Source organism: Cryptosporidium parvum, chromosome 4 (assembly GCF_000165345.1).
Source record: "Cryptosporidium parvum Iowa II chromosome 4, whole genome shotgun sequence".
NCBI classification, from domain to species: Eukaryota; Apicomplexa; class Conoidasida; order Eucoccidiorida; family Cryptosporidiidae; genus Cryptosporidium; species Cryptosporidium parvum.
In genome coordinates, this window is record NC_006983.1 from 72555 (window position 1) to 90284 (window position 17730).

Sequence of the window (17730 nt, forward strand, 5' to 3'; positions counted from 1 at the left end):
AAATTACGATATTAAGTTGAAATTTGTCTTGTTTTTGCTTTCTTTCTTTTACAATTTATATTTATATTTATTTTTATTCAAAGGAATTTAGTAATACTTTTGATCAGCTTGTCTAAAGTTGGTGAACGTTTCCGATTTTGTGAACTGAATATGAAGATTGAAAATGGAGAACATATGATTAGTTTATATTAATTTTAAAATTCATTTAATCATTATGTAGTTTTAATCGTTTAATTCTCACTAGAATTGAGTGGAACAGTGGTATAAGGGGAAAAAAAATAATAGGCATAAAAAAAGAAACGAAGTTTATTCTATAGAAAAAAAAAAATGTAGTAATTTAAATGATTTTACTATTCTTTTGAAATTTACTGATATGATTCTTCCAAGATTGTTGTTTCTGTTTTGCTTGAGTTTCAAATATTTCATTTTTTTGTTGTTTTTTAATAACCGAAATTTTTTTCTTCTTTTCAAGTTTAGTCTTTTCTGTGTCGTAAGACTTAATTAAAAGATTTTCAGGTATTTTATATCCAGCAGGAGTGGTAATAATTGATGTGGAATCCAACGAATCGATAGTTTTATCGTGATTTAAATTGTTTCTAGAACTTTTACTAATCATTCTGACCCTATCATATGTAACATTTTCTTCTTGATTATAATCCAAGTATTTAATATTATATCCATTTTTAGTTAAACCAACAATTACAGAATTGTACCAATTACCATCTTCTTCAAATAAAACTTGAACCTTTTCTCCTACAGATAATCCCTTAAATTGTGGTAAAAGCTTTAAATCCTGAAATTGCAAACTAATTGTTTCTGGAATTTGACCAAATATCGAAATTAAATAATAATCATTTATAGTGTTAGAAGCTGATTTTGGGTCTTTTGATTTAATTCTCCCAAATCTTTTGTTTCCTTTATAAAAAACTTCAACAATTTTTCCAATATTTACATCTTCAGGATTTTCATCACTGTTTTTCCTTTTATTATCAATAAGTTCCTCCACTAGTTGTATAACTTGTATTAAATCATCTCTAACTTCTTTAAGAATATCATAATTTGGGTCATCAGTCGTTAGTTTTAGAAGTTGTTCATCTATCTTTCTTAGTTGTTCCTGATTATCTTCAAATCTTTTTAACAATTCCTCATATGTTTCTTGAAAAATCTCCATTAATTTACTATTGACACGTGTCATCCCGCCACATGATTAATTATATGTAGTGGGAAAATTTTAATAAAAATAATGAAAAATTATCGCAAATATTAAAGATTCAAATATATCTTTTGGTTGATATACAATATTAGAAACCAAGTTTGAAATCGACTTTAACAAATTTTTTTTTGTTTTAATTAATTTAGGAAGTGAAAATGGATGTAGAGCTCAATGACTTATTTAAGGAGCTAGAAAGAGTACAAAAACGTGAGATAAATAAGAACAAAATAAATGAGAGAACATGTATTGAAATTTTATATAAGCTAATAAAGAAGAAAGGTCTAAATTTAATTACTAGCTTAGATGGGGAAACTTTTTACACACATAAATATTTGCTCAATAATATCCAAAATTTATTGGAGTCTAAGGGAAGAATTTCAATACATGATATTTCAAAAACAATGAAAATTTCAATAGAAGTAATATTAAAGCTAGTAAAAGATATGGAAAAAGATAATAACTACATTTTTTACAAGAGTGATATAATGACAAGAAAATATGTTGATGATATTTTTTATGATTTAAATCAAGAGTTACAAGATTTGCATATAGTGGGTTTAATGAAAATTTCAGAAAAAACGGATCTTTCTATTGAATTTATTAAAGAAGAAATTAAGAAAAGAGTGAATAATGGAGAGTCTGAGATTAAAGGTAATATAGTTTTTGAAACTAATAATAATCCATTGATAATTTCTAATACATATTATAAAATTATTGAATATATGATTAAAGGTGCATTATTAGTAGCTAAAAAGCCACTATATTTTGATGAAATTATAGATATAAAAATTCAAGATATCTCAATAATAATACAATCAACAAAAAATCTTATAGAAAAGAACTGGATTAAAGGCTTTATTTACGAAAATAAAATGTATATTCCCGACATTTTTATTAAAGAAGAAATATTATTTTTAATAAATTATTTTAAAAATAATGGTTTTTTAGAAATTGAAAAAATTAAAGGTATTTTGAGATATTCTAATTCAAATTTGGAAATTAAAAATCAAAGAATTATTGAATGGTCAAAATTACATTTAAGTGATAATATTATAATAATTGATGATTTATTTATTATTAATACTAATAAGGTAGAAATTATAAGGGATAATATTTTACACTCGTGTTTTGAGCTGAATCCTGGATACATTTACATTAATCACCTTCTTCCATACATTTTAACGAGTGAAATTAACAAAAATTACCATTTTGATATAATAAAACTAATTTATAAACTAAATAATCACCCAGCTGAAATACAAAGCAATGATTGGCTTTTCGTAACTTATGATGGACCTGAGTCATTATATATAACAAACCTTGACCGTTCTTACTTTAAAATTCAATTTGAATTCGAAAGTAATGATATTAAAAATGACTTTGAAGAATTACAAGATATTTCAATCAAAAAATTTCAATTTAATTCAAGAAAACATATTTTTAATAATAATTTTAACGCACTTTTATTTATCACAAACTTTAACTTAATTATTAATTCAAGAATAATTTGTAAATTCCAAGATTTTGTTTTTAGTAAACTAGAAAATACTATAAACAGTATGATTCTCCCTTATTTTCAACTTCTCCCAATCCCAAGTTCTGAGTTTAAGCCTATTAAGTCAAATGAAAAACAAAAAAACAAACAAATTCATAATTTCATTAATGAATTAGTTTCCAAAAATAATATAAAGGAACTTTTCCTTTCTGAGTTCAAGCAAGATTGGAATGAAATTATTAATGATAACCCAAATAATATAGAAATTTTCTCATCAATAAGTTCTTCAAACAATATTCAAGCTAATGAAGATGATTTTCAAGATTTATTATGGCATCTAATTATTTACTCAATCGCACCATTTATTGTATATATCTATAATAGACGAATGAAATTTGTCTATGATCCCTCCAATGTTTCAAGAACCTTCCATATTGAAAAAGATTAATAACTAGGGCAATAGGATATATTTTAATTTATATTTTTTCCGGGGTTTAAAGCTTTCAACCTGCATTTTTTTTATTTGTTAATTTTGGCGCGTAAATCCTATTTTTACACAAACTTTTTTTTGAATTAATCTTAACCAGAAAAATTTACTAAATACATTAATAAATCATAAAGTAGTGAAATAAATTGAGCATTTAAGATTAATTAACTTAATTGATTAAATTCATTAATATCTATAATGTTTCTTAATTTCTAATTATTAATATTGGAATATTATGTTGCTCAAATGAACAGGTAAGTATTAAATATCTTTCTTATCCAATAAATACATTACACATTATTTATATATTATAAATAACACTAATAATACCCATAATTAGTTGTGTGTTAGTGTATTATTGCTTATTTGTGAATCTTTCTAACCAACCATTATAGGGTTTTTCAATCATTACGTAGAAGAGTTTCAAGCTCAGAAGCTAGTAATACTCAAAATTCCACTGATTGTAGTACTGACAATTGTAATAATTCTCAAGGTACAAAGAATAAGTCAGATTCGAAAAATACAAAAAATATCAGTAAATCATCAAATTCTTGTAATACTTCCTCAAAGCCAAGCAGTGATTCAAATAGTGTAAATGATGATCCAAGCTTATCCAAAAATAATGAAATTCAAAGTACAATATCTTCTGGTACTGATCCTCCTTCAAACAATGATAACTCTTCGTCAAATTTAAATACATTTCTAAATGTTGATTTAAGTAACAATATAAAACCAAAAGAAATTTTAAATGATAAATACAATAATTCATTTCAAAGTATTCAGATTAATAAGTCAGATTCAATTAATGGTGATATCAACATTTCTTTTCCTCCAATAGAATTTATTAAAAATGAAAAATTTGCCTTCCTTCAAGCTTATTCTTTAGATTATGAAGATGGAACAAATAGGTCTTCTGATGAAGATTATAATGATAAAAAGGAGTCTAATCACGAAATCTCTAACAAAAATAATGATCTAAACAATTATCATTCTCCTGAAGAATCCAATTTTTTAAGCAATACTAATCTTTTATTACCAATTGGAATTGTTGAAACAAATCATGGAATTTCACTTACTGATGATCCATTCTCTGCACTTGCTCTATTGCAAAATATGAAATCTCCTAATGAAATTCTATTACTTATTAAGAAAAAACTTATTGCATGTTGTATTACATTCAACTTTACTAACAACACTTATTCAAATCTTAAAGAGAAGAAAAGAGAAACCTTATTAGAGCTTGTTGAATATATTAACAATAATGACCATATTTTTCAAGAAGAAATTATCCCAGATGTACTCTTAATGATCACAAGTAATATATTTAGGCCATTTAATCAATGCCATGCTAATCTTAATACAGGAAATTCTTTCTTACAATCTAACAATGCTTCTGGTAATTCAAGCATTCAGTCATCTAATTCTAATAATAATGGCTCATCATTAAACGGTTCTGTTGGTAATTCATTATCAGATTCAAAAGATGACGAACAACTTTTAGAACCTAGTTGGCCACATTTGCTTGTTATTTATGAGTTCTTTCTTAGATTTGTTATTAGTCCCCAATTCAGTACAAAAGTTGCAAAAAAATATATTGATAATACTTTCATACTTAAACTTATTGATTTATTTCAAAGTTTTGATCCTAGAGAAAGGGATTATCTTAAAACTATTCTACATCGAATCTATGGTAAAATTATGCCAAGAAGAAGTTGTATTAGAAAAGCTATGAAACATATCTTTTTGAGAGTTATTATTGACGGCGAACCTTATAATGGGATTGCTGAATTACTTGAAATTTTTGTCTCAATTGTCAATGGCTTTACAATTCCTCTTAAAGAAGAACATAAAATATTTCTTGAAACTGCACTAATACCCTTACATAAAGCAAAATATATTTCTTCTTTCCACCAACAATTGATATATTGCTTAATACAATACATTGAAAAAGATACAAAATTGTCTGTACCAATTATTGAAGGTGTTCTAAAGTATTGGCCAATTACTAACTCATCCAAACAAATTTTATTTTTAAATGAACTTGAAGAACTTTTTGAAATTACTCCTACAAATTACATTGAACCAATTCTAATTCCAATTTTTGAAAGACTTGCAAGTTGTATTCAAAGTCCACATTTTCATGTTGCTGAAAGAGTTTTATATCTTTGGAACAATGATATAATTGTTAATCTTATTAATGAATATAAATATGAAATATATCCTGTATTGATTAAGGCACTATCATGCAATGGAAAAAAACTACATTGGAATCCCACTGTACATGGGTTATCTTTTGTTGTTAATAAAGTTTTATCAGATACTGATCCTGAATTATTTTCACAAATTATTGAGCAATATAATGACGATAGTGCTAATATTGAAATTCAAAAAAAAGAAAGAGAAGAATACTGGAAGTATATTATTGAGCTTGCAGAAAGTATGGATTAAACTAAGAAATTATTACTTTAAAAATAGCTACTAGTGAAATTATTTTACTAATTTTGAATATGTATAGAATATTCGCTTTTTGAGTAATTTTAAAACTAAAATCAGTTTTTTTTTGTAAACTGGAAGAAAAAAAATCCAATTATTTTAATTCATTATCTCTGAGATTTCACTATTAATAAATTCCAATGCATTACTTCCACCAGATAACCAGTTACTTCCATAAATACCATGGAAACCTAAAGAAATTATTAAATTATATAAAATGAGTTATTTTTTGTTGATTAAGAAAATTAATAAACTCACCAGTAAATATTTTCAATTTGACATTTACTTTTAATTTTAATAAAATTTCATACATTAACCTTCCCTCATCATAAAGTATATCACTTTTCATTAACACAATACTTGTTTTTGGGAATTTCCTGAGAATATTTGCAGGAGCTAATAAAGGTTGTGATCTCCAATCAAAATAGTTTTCTATATACTTAGATTGATATTGTTTTTCAAACCATAATAATGAATTCAAATTTAAAAATCCAAATCTAAAGTTTTTTAATTTAGAATTTGTGATACACTTTTGGCATAGTGCAGGATATATTAATCCCAAGAATTTAACATGATCAACCCATTTACAATAATTATGATATTTTTTTGTTAAACTATTGTTACGTCTCTTATTTTGATCTTTAATACTCAAACAGGATGCAATTGAAGATGTTGCTAAATTACCTCCAGCTGAATCTCCTAAAATAACAAGCTTATTTGGATCTAATCCAAATTTTTCTGCATTACAATGTATCCATGAAATAGATGCAATAACATCTTCCAATGGTATTGGATACCTCCATTTTGGTGACTTTCTATATTCAATATAAGCAATAACACTTGGTTTATTTAATTTTCCTAATTCAATTGCATGCCTTTGTAATGTTCTTTCATATGTATCAAAATCGCCAAATACAAATCCTCCACCATGAACAAATATTACAATTCCTGGAGATTCTGTTTTGCTATCTATATTATGAGTAGAAATATTATCATTTTCATAAATAATCTTGACTTTTGACTCATTAAAATATAAGTCTGAACAGAATTTTTTTGTAGAGCATTTTATTGGTCTAGTAAGATTTTGTTTTAATTTATAATTCCTCTCTAATAATTCTTTACTAACTATAAAGTTGACAACAAGATCATCCTTATTTATTTGTCTATCCATATCCATTGAAATACCATCAGTTAGTTCGCCAAATTCATCAAATTCAATCCAGTGCCTATTTCCCATAATATTTTCAATCTCTAAAGATTCATATTCATCTAAAACGTTCCATTCTTTATTTTCACCATGACCAATATTGTGTTCAACAATAATACCCAAATCATTTTTACTTGAAAAACCAAAGATCAAATTTTTGTAAATAGAACAATCACCTTTTCTAAACTTTTCTATTTCTTCATAATTATCGAGTGAAACTACATTTCTAAATAATGTATATATATAAATCGCTCTTCCAACAATATTCTCTGTTAATGTTAGATTATCTTCATTGAATAAATTATATATTATTATTCTAAAAAATTATTATAAATATCTCTTCATTACTTGTTTAGTTACACCAATTCAATGACTTACCCTATTAATAATACTATAATTACAGTATATTTTCTTTTTAAAATTCTTGTTATATTCATTTGACTCATTTTCCTAAACTATTAAAATCAACAAAATATTACTAAAAAATTTATAAAAAAAATGTTTTCTATTTATCTTTCATTTCAGTACACAAAAAAAATATTACAGTTTTTAATTGACACGTGTCATGTGGGGAAGTCTTTTGCATGTATACAATCTAACCGGTATTACGTGTCAAGTGGTCGAAAATTATTAAAAAAAATTAGTATTAAAAATAAACTTATACAAATTTAAAGTAATTTTTGTACAAATATTAGAGAAATTATGAATCGTTTAAAATAGTTAAATTATAGCGATAAACATTTTCTTCGGTTAATGGTTCAATGATGATAATAACCGTTATAATAATTGATATTATTGCTATTAAATTGATTAATATTGTATTGGGTATGTTGATTAGGAGAAAGATTATAAGATTTTTGAAATTCTTGATCTATATTATAATTATTGATGTGTCTGTTTATTGATTGCTTATTTATTATATTTTGCTGATTATTTTGTGATCTATTGAAATGTTTTGGATATATTTGTGTTGATTGAGTAGTTGAAGTAGGAATTTGCATACTCTGAGGATATATTCCTCCGCTGTAGTAATTTAATATTGGTTTTTTATTTTGCCCCAATGATTCATTTTCATATGATATATTTTTTAATTGGCTCTTGCTAGCATATAATAATCTTTTTAGTCTAAAATCCTTACTGGAAACAGATTTAATATCTTGAACTTGAACTGTTCTTCTCTTAGCTCTTCTAGTAAAATTCCAAGAAAAGCTTGTCAAATCTCTAACAAAAAGTTCGCAAGCAATTGCCAATAGTGCAGGAACTTCACTTCCAATCATATGATTTACGGCTCCAGAGCACTTGATTATTTTCTTGATTTTTGTATGAGGAAGACATCGGCTCAAAGTTTTCAATTCATCTTTACTAAAAACGGGTATATTTGATTGATTTTCATGTGAAATATATTCTTTTGAAATAATATTAATGTCTTCTCTTGAATATATACTTGAGTTACTCACTAAAGAGGATGATGAAATAACGGAATTAGAACTTGATGATGTAGATCTAGATGATGGAGCCATATATGATGCAGAATTTAAGGTAAATGAAGAAAGTGATGTTTGATTAAGTTGATGTGAGCCAACAAATTCTGAAATTGCAGTATCACTACCAGATTTATATGAATCGTTTATATAATTATCACTCAAATCTACCTGGCTTATTGTTTCCATTCCATTATACTGAGGTTCACTTTGAGTAGTTAGCATGCTATCAACATTATAGTCAGCTATTTCCTTATTATTTTGTATTAAGTAGTCCATTATTCCTTGATTATTTGGAAAGCTCATAAAAAATAGTGTTGCATATACATAAATCAATGAATTCGAGTTTTGAAACTTTCACAGATATAATAATATTACTTTGCACTTGTTCGAATTGATATGTTAGTTAATTTATTTGCAACTTAGCAACTTTTAAAATTTTATCTTTCCAAAATCAGAATTAGATATAAATTTTTTGCAAAATACTAAATTATATTTTCAGAAATCAATTTCTATAAATATTTACTCAAAGAAATAGAAATTATCCAACTTTTCCACTACAAAGATCTTATAGCTCACTTTTTCACCTAGGCCGACATAAATTTAATAATGATCAGTTTTAGCGCCAATGAAATTTCTTTTTCCATTGAAATTCTTAAATATTAAAGCAAGCAGTTAAATAGTCAAAAAAGCCCCATGGCGGGAATTTTTAAAATATTAAAATAAGAAAAATGCAAAACAAAAGTTATAGAATGTTCTAAAAAAAACCTAGCAGCAGGACCTTTTTTTACTTCCTTTAGAGTTAAGATCAATCCTGATTGGGTCAACACGTACTCCTTGAGTACCTAAAGGAAGAGTTGCTTTATTTAAATCATGTTGATTTGCTGTGAGTTGTCTTTCACTTCTTAATGTATAAATTTCAGATAGAATACGGTGAAATGCTTCGTCAACATTTGACGAATTTAGGGCAGAAGCCTCCATGCATGCCATACCTTCTCTTTCTGAAAAAGCACATGCTTCTTCTTGAGTTACTGTTCTAAGATTCCTAAGATCTGATTTATTACCAACAAGTAAAACAACAATGTTGGGATCAGCATGATCTCTCAGTTCTTTGAGCCATCTTTCAACATTCTCAAAAGATGATCTTTTTGAAATATCATAGACTAGTAGTGCTCCTACTGCTCCTCTATAGTATGCAGATGTAATTGCTCTATATCTTTCTTGCCCAGCCGTATCCCATATCTGAGCCTTGATGACTTTCCCTTCAGTAATTATGCTTTTTGTAGCGAACTCCACTCCAATTGTGGATTTTGACTCTAAATTGAATTCATCTCGGGTAAATCTATTAAGATAACACAAATATTAAAATTTTTTAATCACTATTTCATTAACTCACCTTGAAAGTAAATTAGATTTCCCTACTCCGGAATCGCCAATTAGAACAACTTTTTTAAAAAAAAAAAGAGTAATAAGATATTAGTAGTTTCCAGATAAAATTCTTGATAATAAAAACTTACTTTTGTACAGATAATCATAATGCTCATCTTTTGAACTCATTTTTATATATAAAAATTTTTAATAAATCGCCCTTCGGCCTTGCTAATTTCAATATCAAATATAGAAACTTTCAGAATATCAATTTAAACAAATTTTTTTGCAATTCTATTAATTCCCTAGTATTATCTGAACTCTTTATTGAAACTTGAGTTAATAAATTCTTCTTTTATCAAGCCTGCCGAGTCTCGAATGATATAATACCAATCCAAGCGAGACCTCGACTGGACTAAATAGTGACAAATTCTATAAGAAGCAATTACAAATAAAGAATTCTTCACTTTACTTTTATTCACAACTTAATCCTTTTTCGACTTTTGTCCTCACAAAAATATTACAAAGCTATGAGGGGAATTACTTTGGGCGCCGAAAAAGCTTATGTCTAATTTATAGCATGCAGAATTAGAAACATTTATAACTTAAGAAAAAGTAATCGAGGAGAAGATAGAAAGCGAAGTTAAGGAAGTATGTAGCAATATATAATACAATTTATAAATTTGTCGATAATTGGCATACTATATGTAATACTATTAGTAATCAATCGGAAAATATTAAAAGAAATAATAAAGTTGAACTATTTCACATTCCTCAAATCAATTTTCTTTGCTATTCTACGTTTGCAACTTCTTTCATTCCTTGCAAATATTTCACAAAAGTCTGTGTAATTTATCTCAATATTTCTGAGAGATTCTAAATCATTTGAAGCCTCTGAATCTGACTCTACTTTGGAGTCATGTTCACTGCCTTGTAAATTAGAAGAGCCTGTTTGGATTTCAAGCCAAGAGTTTTGAATTTTTTTAAAATCCTTGTTATTACCGTATTTTCCCCAAAACAACATCGAATTTATTTCTTCTTCACACAAATTGAGTCCTAAAGCCTCACTAAGTTTCTCCAATTCACTAAAGGAAATAGTCTTATTCTTATCACCTCCTGAAATTAATACCCAAATTTGATCCTTTACTTCTTGTTCTTGCAATGCAAGCTCAACTAAATGGGTTGGAAATTGTATCTCCTTTTCTTCGTGTTCCTGCATATTCTTCTGAATTAAGAAGCCTATCTCATAAGTTAGTTAATATAAACCATTCAAATCACTTTTTCTAAATAATTAACTTTAACAATAATAATTAAGCATAATAAATGACTTGTCCTTTGAAAATAATTCTTCTAAAAAATGGGCGCCAAAATGTTGTGGCGATGGATTTTAATGTTAATTATTGCATATCCAAGAAACAAACTGTTTAACGATTTCTTCTTGAGATGAGGGCTCGAGATTTCGAACAAGTTCTAGGAACTGTAGTCTGTTAGTGAAATTCTCATAATAATCGGAAGGAAGTGGGAATTTTGGTAATTCACCACTATTCATTGTAATAATTTCATGTTTCGTATCAAATAATTCTACCATATAAAGCTTTTCTGGTTTAACCATATTAAAGCTGGATGAAAAACTTATTGGGAATCTCCAGCTTTCTGTTAACAAATTATTTTCGTAAGATAATATATAGGATGTCTTTCTATTTATACAGTGTATGTTGTATGGTCCAATTGAAATATCATTTGAGTTCCTAAGTAGAGGCGAAAACTGAGAGTGAAGAAAAATACTAACTTTTTCACAATTAACTAAAGTTGCAAACATACAATCAACATGTATAAATATTTCCTGGCAATTTTCGATGTGGATGTTTGAAATTAAATCTAAGCAGTAAATATTACATTGATTACAGTCTCGGATGAATAAGTATTCAACTGGCCTTGTAAAATATAAGTTTAGATTACTTGAGTTTGAAATTATTATATTTCGTGCTTCTTCAGAATTTACTATCTCCTCTCTCTCTGAAATAATTTCAAAAATATCACCTTTTACATCGTTTATGGAATTCGCTAACTCACTCTGGTCAAAATAAATTGAATGGATTATTTTGTTTGAAAGATAGTATGAAATTCTTTCAGAAGCACCATTTCCATGAGTATTGTTCACCAAATAGTAATCATCTAAAACATTGTGATTGATTATTGTTGAACCAGAATTAAGTAAAATACATAATTGGATTTCTCCTGAATTATCCGTAACAACATGGTAATTGAATGCATTTATTGTGAATTCTGAAAGTGCTATGCTATTTCCTTTCATTTTCTTCTCATCCTGACCATTTTCATCTTTGGAACTAAAATATTTCTCCAATTTTTTTGTATTTAAGTCAAAATTCTTATTTTCATCTTCATCTTGTTCCATATCATTGCTATAAATAAATACTTTGTCAAAAAACATCTCAAATGGAACTGGTACATTCATTGAGTTATAATCAGAGTTGCTTTTTTCGTTTGCCAATAATGATAGAATCCTTATCAATGTGGCTGAGTTCCTCTGGAAAAACTTTGCAATTGTTATATAGCTCTCCTTGGAATATAGGCTTGAAGACAGTTCAGTGTTACTCGTAGATTGATTTGAAAAAATAAATTGAGTTAAAATGAACAGAGATACCATTTCAAAGCATATACTTAAATTTTCAGCCATTCTGTATTCTTTAAATTTTCCTCCTTGATGCTTTTCGTAAATCTCAGGGTAGCTTTCCCCATCAATCCACTTATAAATTGGGTCTCTTTTTTCTCTATTTATTTTATCAATTACTCTCATAGAATGCTCAAATCCTCTCAAAAGCACTGTACTTGATAGATTCATCCAGTAAAAATTCAGACTATCCGAAGTAAAAAGATATAATTTTTCTATTTCAGATTGTCCCAATAATTTTTTTTTCAATGTCCAAAAAGCAATACTTAAATTACTTGCTTTTTTTAATAGTGCATTTGAACTATCTAATCTAAAAAGGCATTTATTGCCAAGTATATGTTCTTGGCCAAAAATGAAGTCTCTCCATTGAAAGTAACTTAGAAACTTTGACAATCCAATAAACTCCCTCAGTAAAGATATATAAAGAAATAATATTTCTTCATCCCAAATTTTTGCTTCAGTAAACTCCAACCCCACATATAATTGAGACACTATCTCGAAATTCGGGAGTAATATAAAGTTCATCGATGCAAGGCTTTCCCACCCTATCACACTTAATGTATTCTAGCTCTAATTTGCAGGATCTCCTGCAAATAATTTATTTGGAATCTTTTTTCCGCTTAGCTGCTAATAAATTATTATTCCTAAAGTTAATATTTTTTTTTAGCGTTCATAGTTACTATTGACCCTCCTTTAACTAAAATAAGCCCGCCAACACCCGGTTAATATGTTTGAATAATTTCAGATCGCACCTAAAGGAATATTCATATTTGCTAATAAACGAACAAGAAATAAATTAGAAACAAAATTCAAGTATAAAAAACTTATGAATAAATTTGGAAACTTTTAATTCATTTCTTTTTTGAATTTCATTTTTCAAACGTAGAAAAAATCTGAAAGTTTAATTAATTATATTACTCTTATAAAATGGAGTCTTCACTAACTAGAATTCTAATAGCTTTGGCATTCCCATTTACACAGGAATTCTGGAAAGTTCATGGTGTTAGTTTCACCTTATCAAGTACCTTCATTGTACTACTCTGGTACTATTTAGTAAACAAACATAATACAGATCAAAATAAAATGAGATGTGTTTTCCAGTATATATCATCTGCCATTATATCTTTCATATGTTGGCCTGTTGTAATTGATCTCTGGTTTAAATATTTCCAATTTGAAATGGATATGTTAAAATGGCTTCAATATGATTCCTATGGATATTATAAATTCATGTTAAATTTATTCTTATCTTCACTTTTATTTGACCTTATTTTTGGAGTCTTGTATTTCAGAAAGCAAATGTTCATTTTAAATGGTTGGATTCACCATACTGCTTATATCATCTTAACCTTATATATTATGCGTTGGAAGTCTTATAATATATTGCTTGTTGCTCTACCTGAGGAAATTCCAACTTATTTTATATCTATTTACGTAATTTTTCCACATAACAACAGGAAATTCTCCCAAAAGATGTTCTTTATAACGTTCTTCATTTTCAGAATTTCGTATCATATAATAGGCTATTCATTGTTATTCCTTCGTGCTAGTAATAGAGAAGCTACCCAACTTTGGATACCTACATCACTTACTATTTTTGCACATTGTTATTGGTATCTTCTCTGGCTTAGAAAGCATTGGAGATCTCTATTCCATTCCGAAGAAATTCCATATTCTAAAGAAAATATAAGCACTGCTAAGAGCAACCCCGATAAAGAATACAATTGTATTGACTACTTTGATCACTACAGTAATATTGAACGAGAAATTTGAACAAGTATTTATGTAACTTTTTTATTATCACATTGTTATTATTTTTATTGATTTTTTTCAGAATTAACTAAGATTGGTATATTCATGATTATAACATAAAATTGAATTGTTTTATATTGGCTATTTCCCTTATTTATAAAATACATATATTACAAATGGATTTTTTTTTCGTTTAGTTTTTCAAATGCATTATTGCTTTTCAATAAGTCATATTAATTAATTATCTTTTTTCATTAAATGTTATCCGATTCTCAAACCTAAATCAATAATTAAATATTTCTTCTATTCATATTTATTTATATATTTTTTCTTTTCTTAATATTAAGTTACCAGCCCAGATTAAAAGGCGGGAACTATGTGAGTCTCATAAAAATTTGGAATGTTTTTCTAGAGTGAGGTTACCTAACTTAGTGGAAAAAAAAAATTAAAAAAAAGAAAGGAAATACAAAATAAAAAAATTCAGTTAATAAATGAGCCATTTTTTTCAAAGAAGCAATCTTGTTGAATGAATGGGAGAATATGTCAAGCATGGATGAATTGAGTGTGCAAGACTACATAGAAATTTGCAAGGAAGCTGGTAATTATAAGCAGGCAATATTTTGGTGTGATTTAGCATCAGCTCAAGAATCTGAAGACACAGGAAACGACATTCATGTTGAAAATGGTTCAATAGCTGATATGATTGATCTTAATGGTGAGAATACAGAAATTCCCCAAGTAAGAGGAGCAAAGTCTGTTGAGTATTTATTAGAAATGGCAGCTCTATATATGTTAGATGGAAAAGAAGTTTGTGTGGAATCTGTATTGAAAAGAATTAATCCAGATGATTTGGAGAGAGTTGAACAAAGTACAAATGATGAGAATATTTCAGGTTTTTCTGAAAACAAGACAAAACAATATTCTACTGAACTTTCTGAAGGTTTCAACCAAATTAAATTAATGGATAATATAGAAGAAGATGTTATTACGGAAAATGAAGCTAACTCTTTACTTTCTAAGAAGCTCTTTTTGGAAGCACAATACTTATACTCGGTACATAGATATGAAGAATGTCTATCTCTAATAGAATCGAGTATTGATCTTTCTAATTTTGATACATTTGTTTCTTCCTCGATACATACTATGGCAGCAGATTCATTCTCCTCAATTGGAAATATTGAATATGCAACTATGCTATATGAAACAGCTTTATATGAATCTCACCATGCAGTGGAAGCCTTAGATTATTTACTAGAGCTTCCATATTGTTCTGACTCGACCAAACAGACTTTATTAACAAATATAATAGGGTCTCCGATAGGAGAAGTTGATAAAGCTTGGATAAGGAATTACCTTCATCCTTTCCAAAATGTAGAAAAGAATAGCTCAGAAAATGGAGCTTCTATATTTAGATCAGCATCTCCATCAATTTCACCAAATAGAAGAAAGGAAAAACGGCTCCTTCCAACATCACCAATAAATGTAGCATCTAGAATTTCAGTGGATAACCCTGATAAGATTGCATTTAGAAATAATTATATTGAGACATCAGAGAACAAAATGATTCAAGATGACTTGATGATTCTAGATAATATTGCAAGAGGAGCAAAAGGTGAAGTTGGACTTAGATTAGCTGCTATTTATATGTATAGATTTATTTGCCAAAGTAATTTGGTTTGTGGTTATATTCTTGGCTGTAATATCTGGGTACAGCTTTTCAGAAAGGAAGAAGAAAGCAATGAGAAATACTATTATAATTTTGGAGATCCGCTCCCAGCAGTTTTTAATGATAGCTATAAATCTTTCAAATATTCAACAGCAGCATTTTGTGAATTTATTAATATGTTTAGTTTATGTATTGTTTGTAAATTATACACAGAGATTAGTATTTGTCAGGCATCAACTCCTAATGATTTAAATGACTATATTACTTTACTGGAATGCTTTATTGTAATATTGGACCATTACGGAGGAAATTTGGAAACTATTAAAAAAACTTCAAAAGATGGGAGTTTAACATTCTCCACTAAACTTTTCAATTCAAAACTTTTTGGAAAGAACTCGGATGATATTTGTTGTGGGATAAACTTTAACGGCAATAATCTTGGAAATGATTTGAACTATGGAAATGATAATAATGCAACAACATCTGCAAGCTCTTGGTATAAGAAACTTTTCCCTAATAATATTTTAGTTAGTAGTTTCTTCTTTGTAAAAGCTTGTTTCTTGTTTGTATCTGCAATTGGTAGAGTTCACTCCCGTTCAGAAAACTCAATACAAACAGTTAGAAGCTTATTAAGAACATCAATGTATTTTCTAAAAAGAAGTATAAATTTCAATTACATTATGTTGCCTTCCTACTACTTATGGGGGAATATTTACTCTATTCTTGGACAATGGGATGATGCTGTAGTAATTTTCAGAAGAATTATCAGACTATTTCCATCAACCAATTTATCAATAACATCAGCTACTTCTCTATTGCTTCAAAGAGTTCAGATTGAGAAAGATCTCCGAATCACAGATTTGCTAAATCAATGTATTGGATGGGCGTCTAAAGGGCTTCAAATTAATAAAGACACTCCTTCTATTCACAATTCTTTGGGAATTTGTGCCTATTATGAAAAGAAGTATGACATTGCTATTGGTTACTTCCAGAAAGCATTCAATTGCTTGTCAAGCCAAAATCAAGATGGGACAGAAAATATTCCCATAAATAATTCATTTTCCACATCCATATTTAATAAAACTTTATTTAAAAACCCGGGAAACCCAAACTTCAACTCATCTCTCTTTTCATTTAATCCTCTACCATTTATTATTTCCGTTAATCTCGCTCTTTCATATTTAATGGGAGGACATTATCAGAATGCAATCGATAGCTTATCTGTATTATTTACCTCAAAGAAGTATTTTCATCGTGCCCTCTTTGACCCTACATTCCTTCAATACATTTATATGATTCTTGGAATTTCCTATCATTTGCTCGATAATACTAAGGAAGCATGTAACTACTACGAGCTTTTTCTTTCTCTTCCAACTGAAGATGAAATACTTGATGAACTAGAGGAATATCCAAACACAGAAACCATGAATTCTATTAAAATTCCGGGAAATGACGCAATTCAAATGATCATTTCTGGAGACCAGAACAAGTATCTTTCAAAAGTGTTCATTAAGAGCATTTCTGAGCTTTACAACTCCTTGATGCAAAATATCTAATGAACAGATTGAACAAAAAAGTTATTTTGTTCTTAAACATATCTAATATTGACCTTACTGCTATTAACTTGTTTTTAATATACTAATATCGTTCAAAATCAATATCTATATAAAAATCAATTTTATTTTTCTTTGCCTTCTGCCTAATTGTTTATTTGCCAATTTAACTAATTGGGCTTGGCGCCATACGTGTTCTGCATGCAATATTTTTATTAATAGGAAATTAACTTGGAATGGTTATAAGGAGAAATTATTGCAAATCTTTTAATTATTAAGTTTATTTTAAATATATAACAAAATTGATTTTCAGCTAATAACAA

General features: G+C 27.7%; 10 protein-coding genes across 10 annotated transcripts; 4 read left to right on the plus strand and 6 right to left on the minus strand.

Moving 5' to 3' along the window:
- Positions 1-337: 337 nt before the first annotated feature.
- On the minus strand, positions 338-1195 carry cgd4_270 (30 kDa splicing factor, SPF 30, tudor domain containing protein; the record flags this gene model as incomplete). Its single annotated transcript, XM_625635.1, has 1 exon — positions 338-1195. The coding sequence occupies one exon, from the start codon at positions 1193-1195 to the stop codon at positions 338-340; it is 858 nt and encodes a 285-aa protein (XP_625635.1).
- A 173-nt stretch (positions 1196-1368) lies between these two features.
- Positions 1369-3156, plus strand: cgd4_280 (hypothetical protein with transmembrane domain near C-terminus; the record flags this gene model as incomplete). Its single annotated transcript, XM_625636.1, has 1 exon — positions 1369-3156. One exon carries the CDS (start codon positions 1369-1371, stop codon positions 3154-3156), a length of 1788 nt encoding a protein of 595 aa, XP_625636.1.
- Positions 3157-3567: 411 nt separating this feature from the next.
- cgd4_290 (putative protein phosphatase 2A regulatory B subunit) lies at positions 3568-5643 on the plus strand (the record flags this gene model as incomplete). Its single annotated transcript, XM_625637.1, has 1 exon — positions 3568-5643. A coding segment is annotated over one exon (2076 nt), but the record flags the coding sequence as incomplete, so codon positions are not given.
- Positions 5644-5896: 253 nt separating this feature from the next.
- On the minus strand, positions 5897-6925 carry cgd4_300 (lipase/esterase, putative; the record flags this gene model as incomplete). The annotated part of the gene is made up of 1 exon (XM_625638.1): positions 5897-6925. One exon carries the CDS (start codon positions 6923-6925, stop codon positions 5897-5899), a length of 1029 nt encoding a protein of 342 aa, XP_625638.1.
- A 728-nt stretch (positions 6926-7653) lies between these two features.
- cgd4_310 (CCAAT-binding factor chain HAP5 like histone) lies at positions 7654-8682 on the minus strand (the record flags this gene model as incomplete). The annotated part of the gene is made up of 1 exon (XM_625639.1): positions 7654-8682. One exon carries the CDS (start codon positions 8680-8682, stop codon positions 7654-7656), a length of 1029 nt encoding a protein of 342 aa, XP_625639.1.
- Positions 8683-9144: 462 nt separating this feature from the next.
- Positions 9145-9933, minus strand: cgd4_320 (Rab11, putative; the record flags this gene model as incomplete). Its single annotated transcript, XM_001388012.1, has 3 exons — positions 9145-9718; positions 9773-9821; positions 9894-9933. The coding sequence occupies 3 exons, from the start codon at positions 9931-9933 to the stop codon at positions 9145-9147; spliced, it is 663 nt and encodes a 220-aa protein (XP_001388049.1).
- Positions 9934-10504: 571 nt separating this feature from the next.
- cgd4_330 (hypothetical protein) lies at positions 10505-10963 on the minus strand (the record flags this gene model as incomplete). Its single annotated transcript, XM_625640.1, has 1 exon — positions 10505-10963. One exon carries the CDS (start codon positions 10961-10963, stop codon positions 10505-10507), a length of 459 nt encoding a protein of 152 aa, XP_625640.1.
- Positions 10964-11137: 174 nt separating this feature from the next.
- On the minus strand, positions 11138-12961 carry cgd4_340 (protein with possible conserved beta tubulin folding factor domain; the record flags this gene model as incomplete). The annotated part of the gene is made up of 1 exon (XM_625641.1): positions 11138-12961. One exon carries the CDS (start codon positions 12959-12961, stop codon positions 11138-11140), a length of 1824 nt encoding a protein of 607 aa, XP_625641.1.
- Positions 12962-13363: 402 nt separating this feature from the next.
- On the plus strand, positions 13364-14209 carry cgd4_350 (hypothetical protein with 7 transmembrane domains; the record flags this gene model as incomplete). The annotated part of the gene is made up of 1 exon (XM_625642.1): positions 13364-14209. The coding sequence occupies one exon, from the start codon at positions 13364-13366 to the stop codon at positions 14207-14209; it is 846 nt and encodes a 281-aa protein (XP_625642.1).
- A 519-nt stretch (positions 14210-14728) lies between these two features.
- cgd4_360 (hypothetical protein with 5 transmembrane domains) lies at positions 14729-17410 on the plus strand (the record flags this gene model as incomplete). Its single annotated transcript, XM_625643.1, has 1 exon — positions 14729-17410. The coding sequence occupies one exon, from the start codon at positions 14729-14731 to the stop codon at positions 17408-17410; it is 2682 nt and encodes an 893-aa protein (XP_625643.1).
- Positions 17411-17730: the final 320 nt, after the last annotated feature.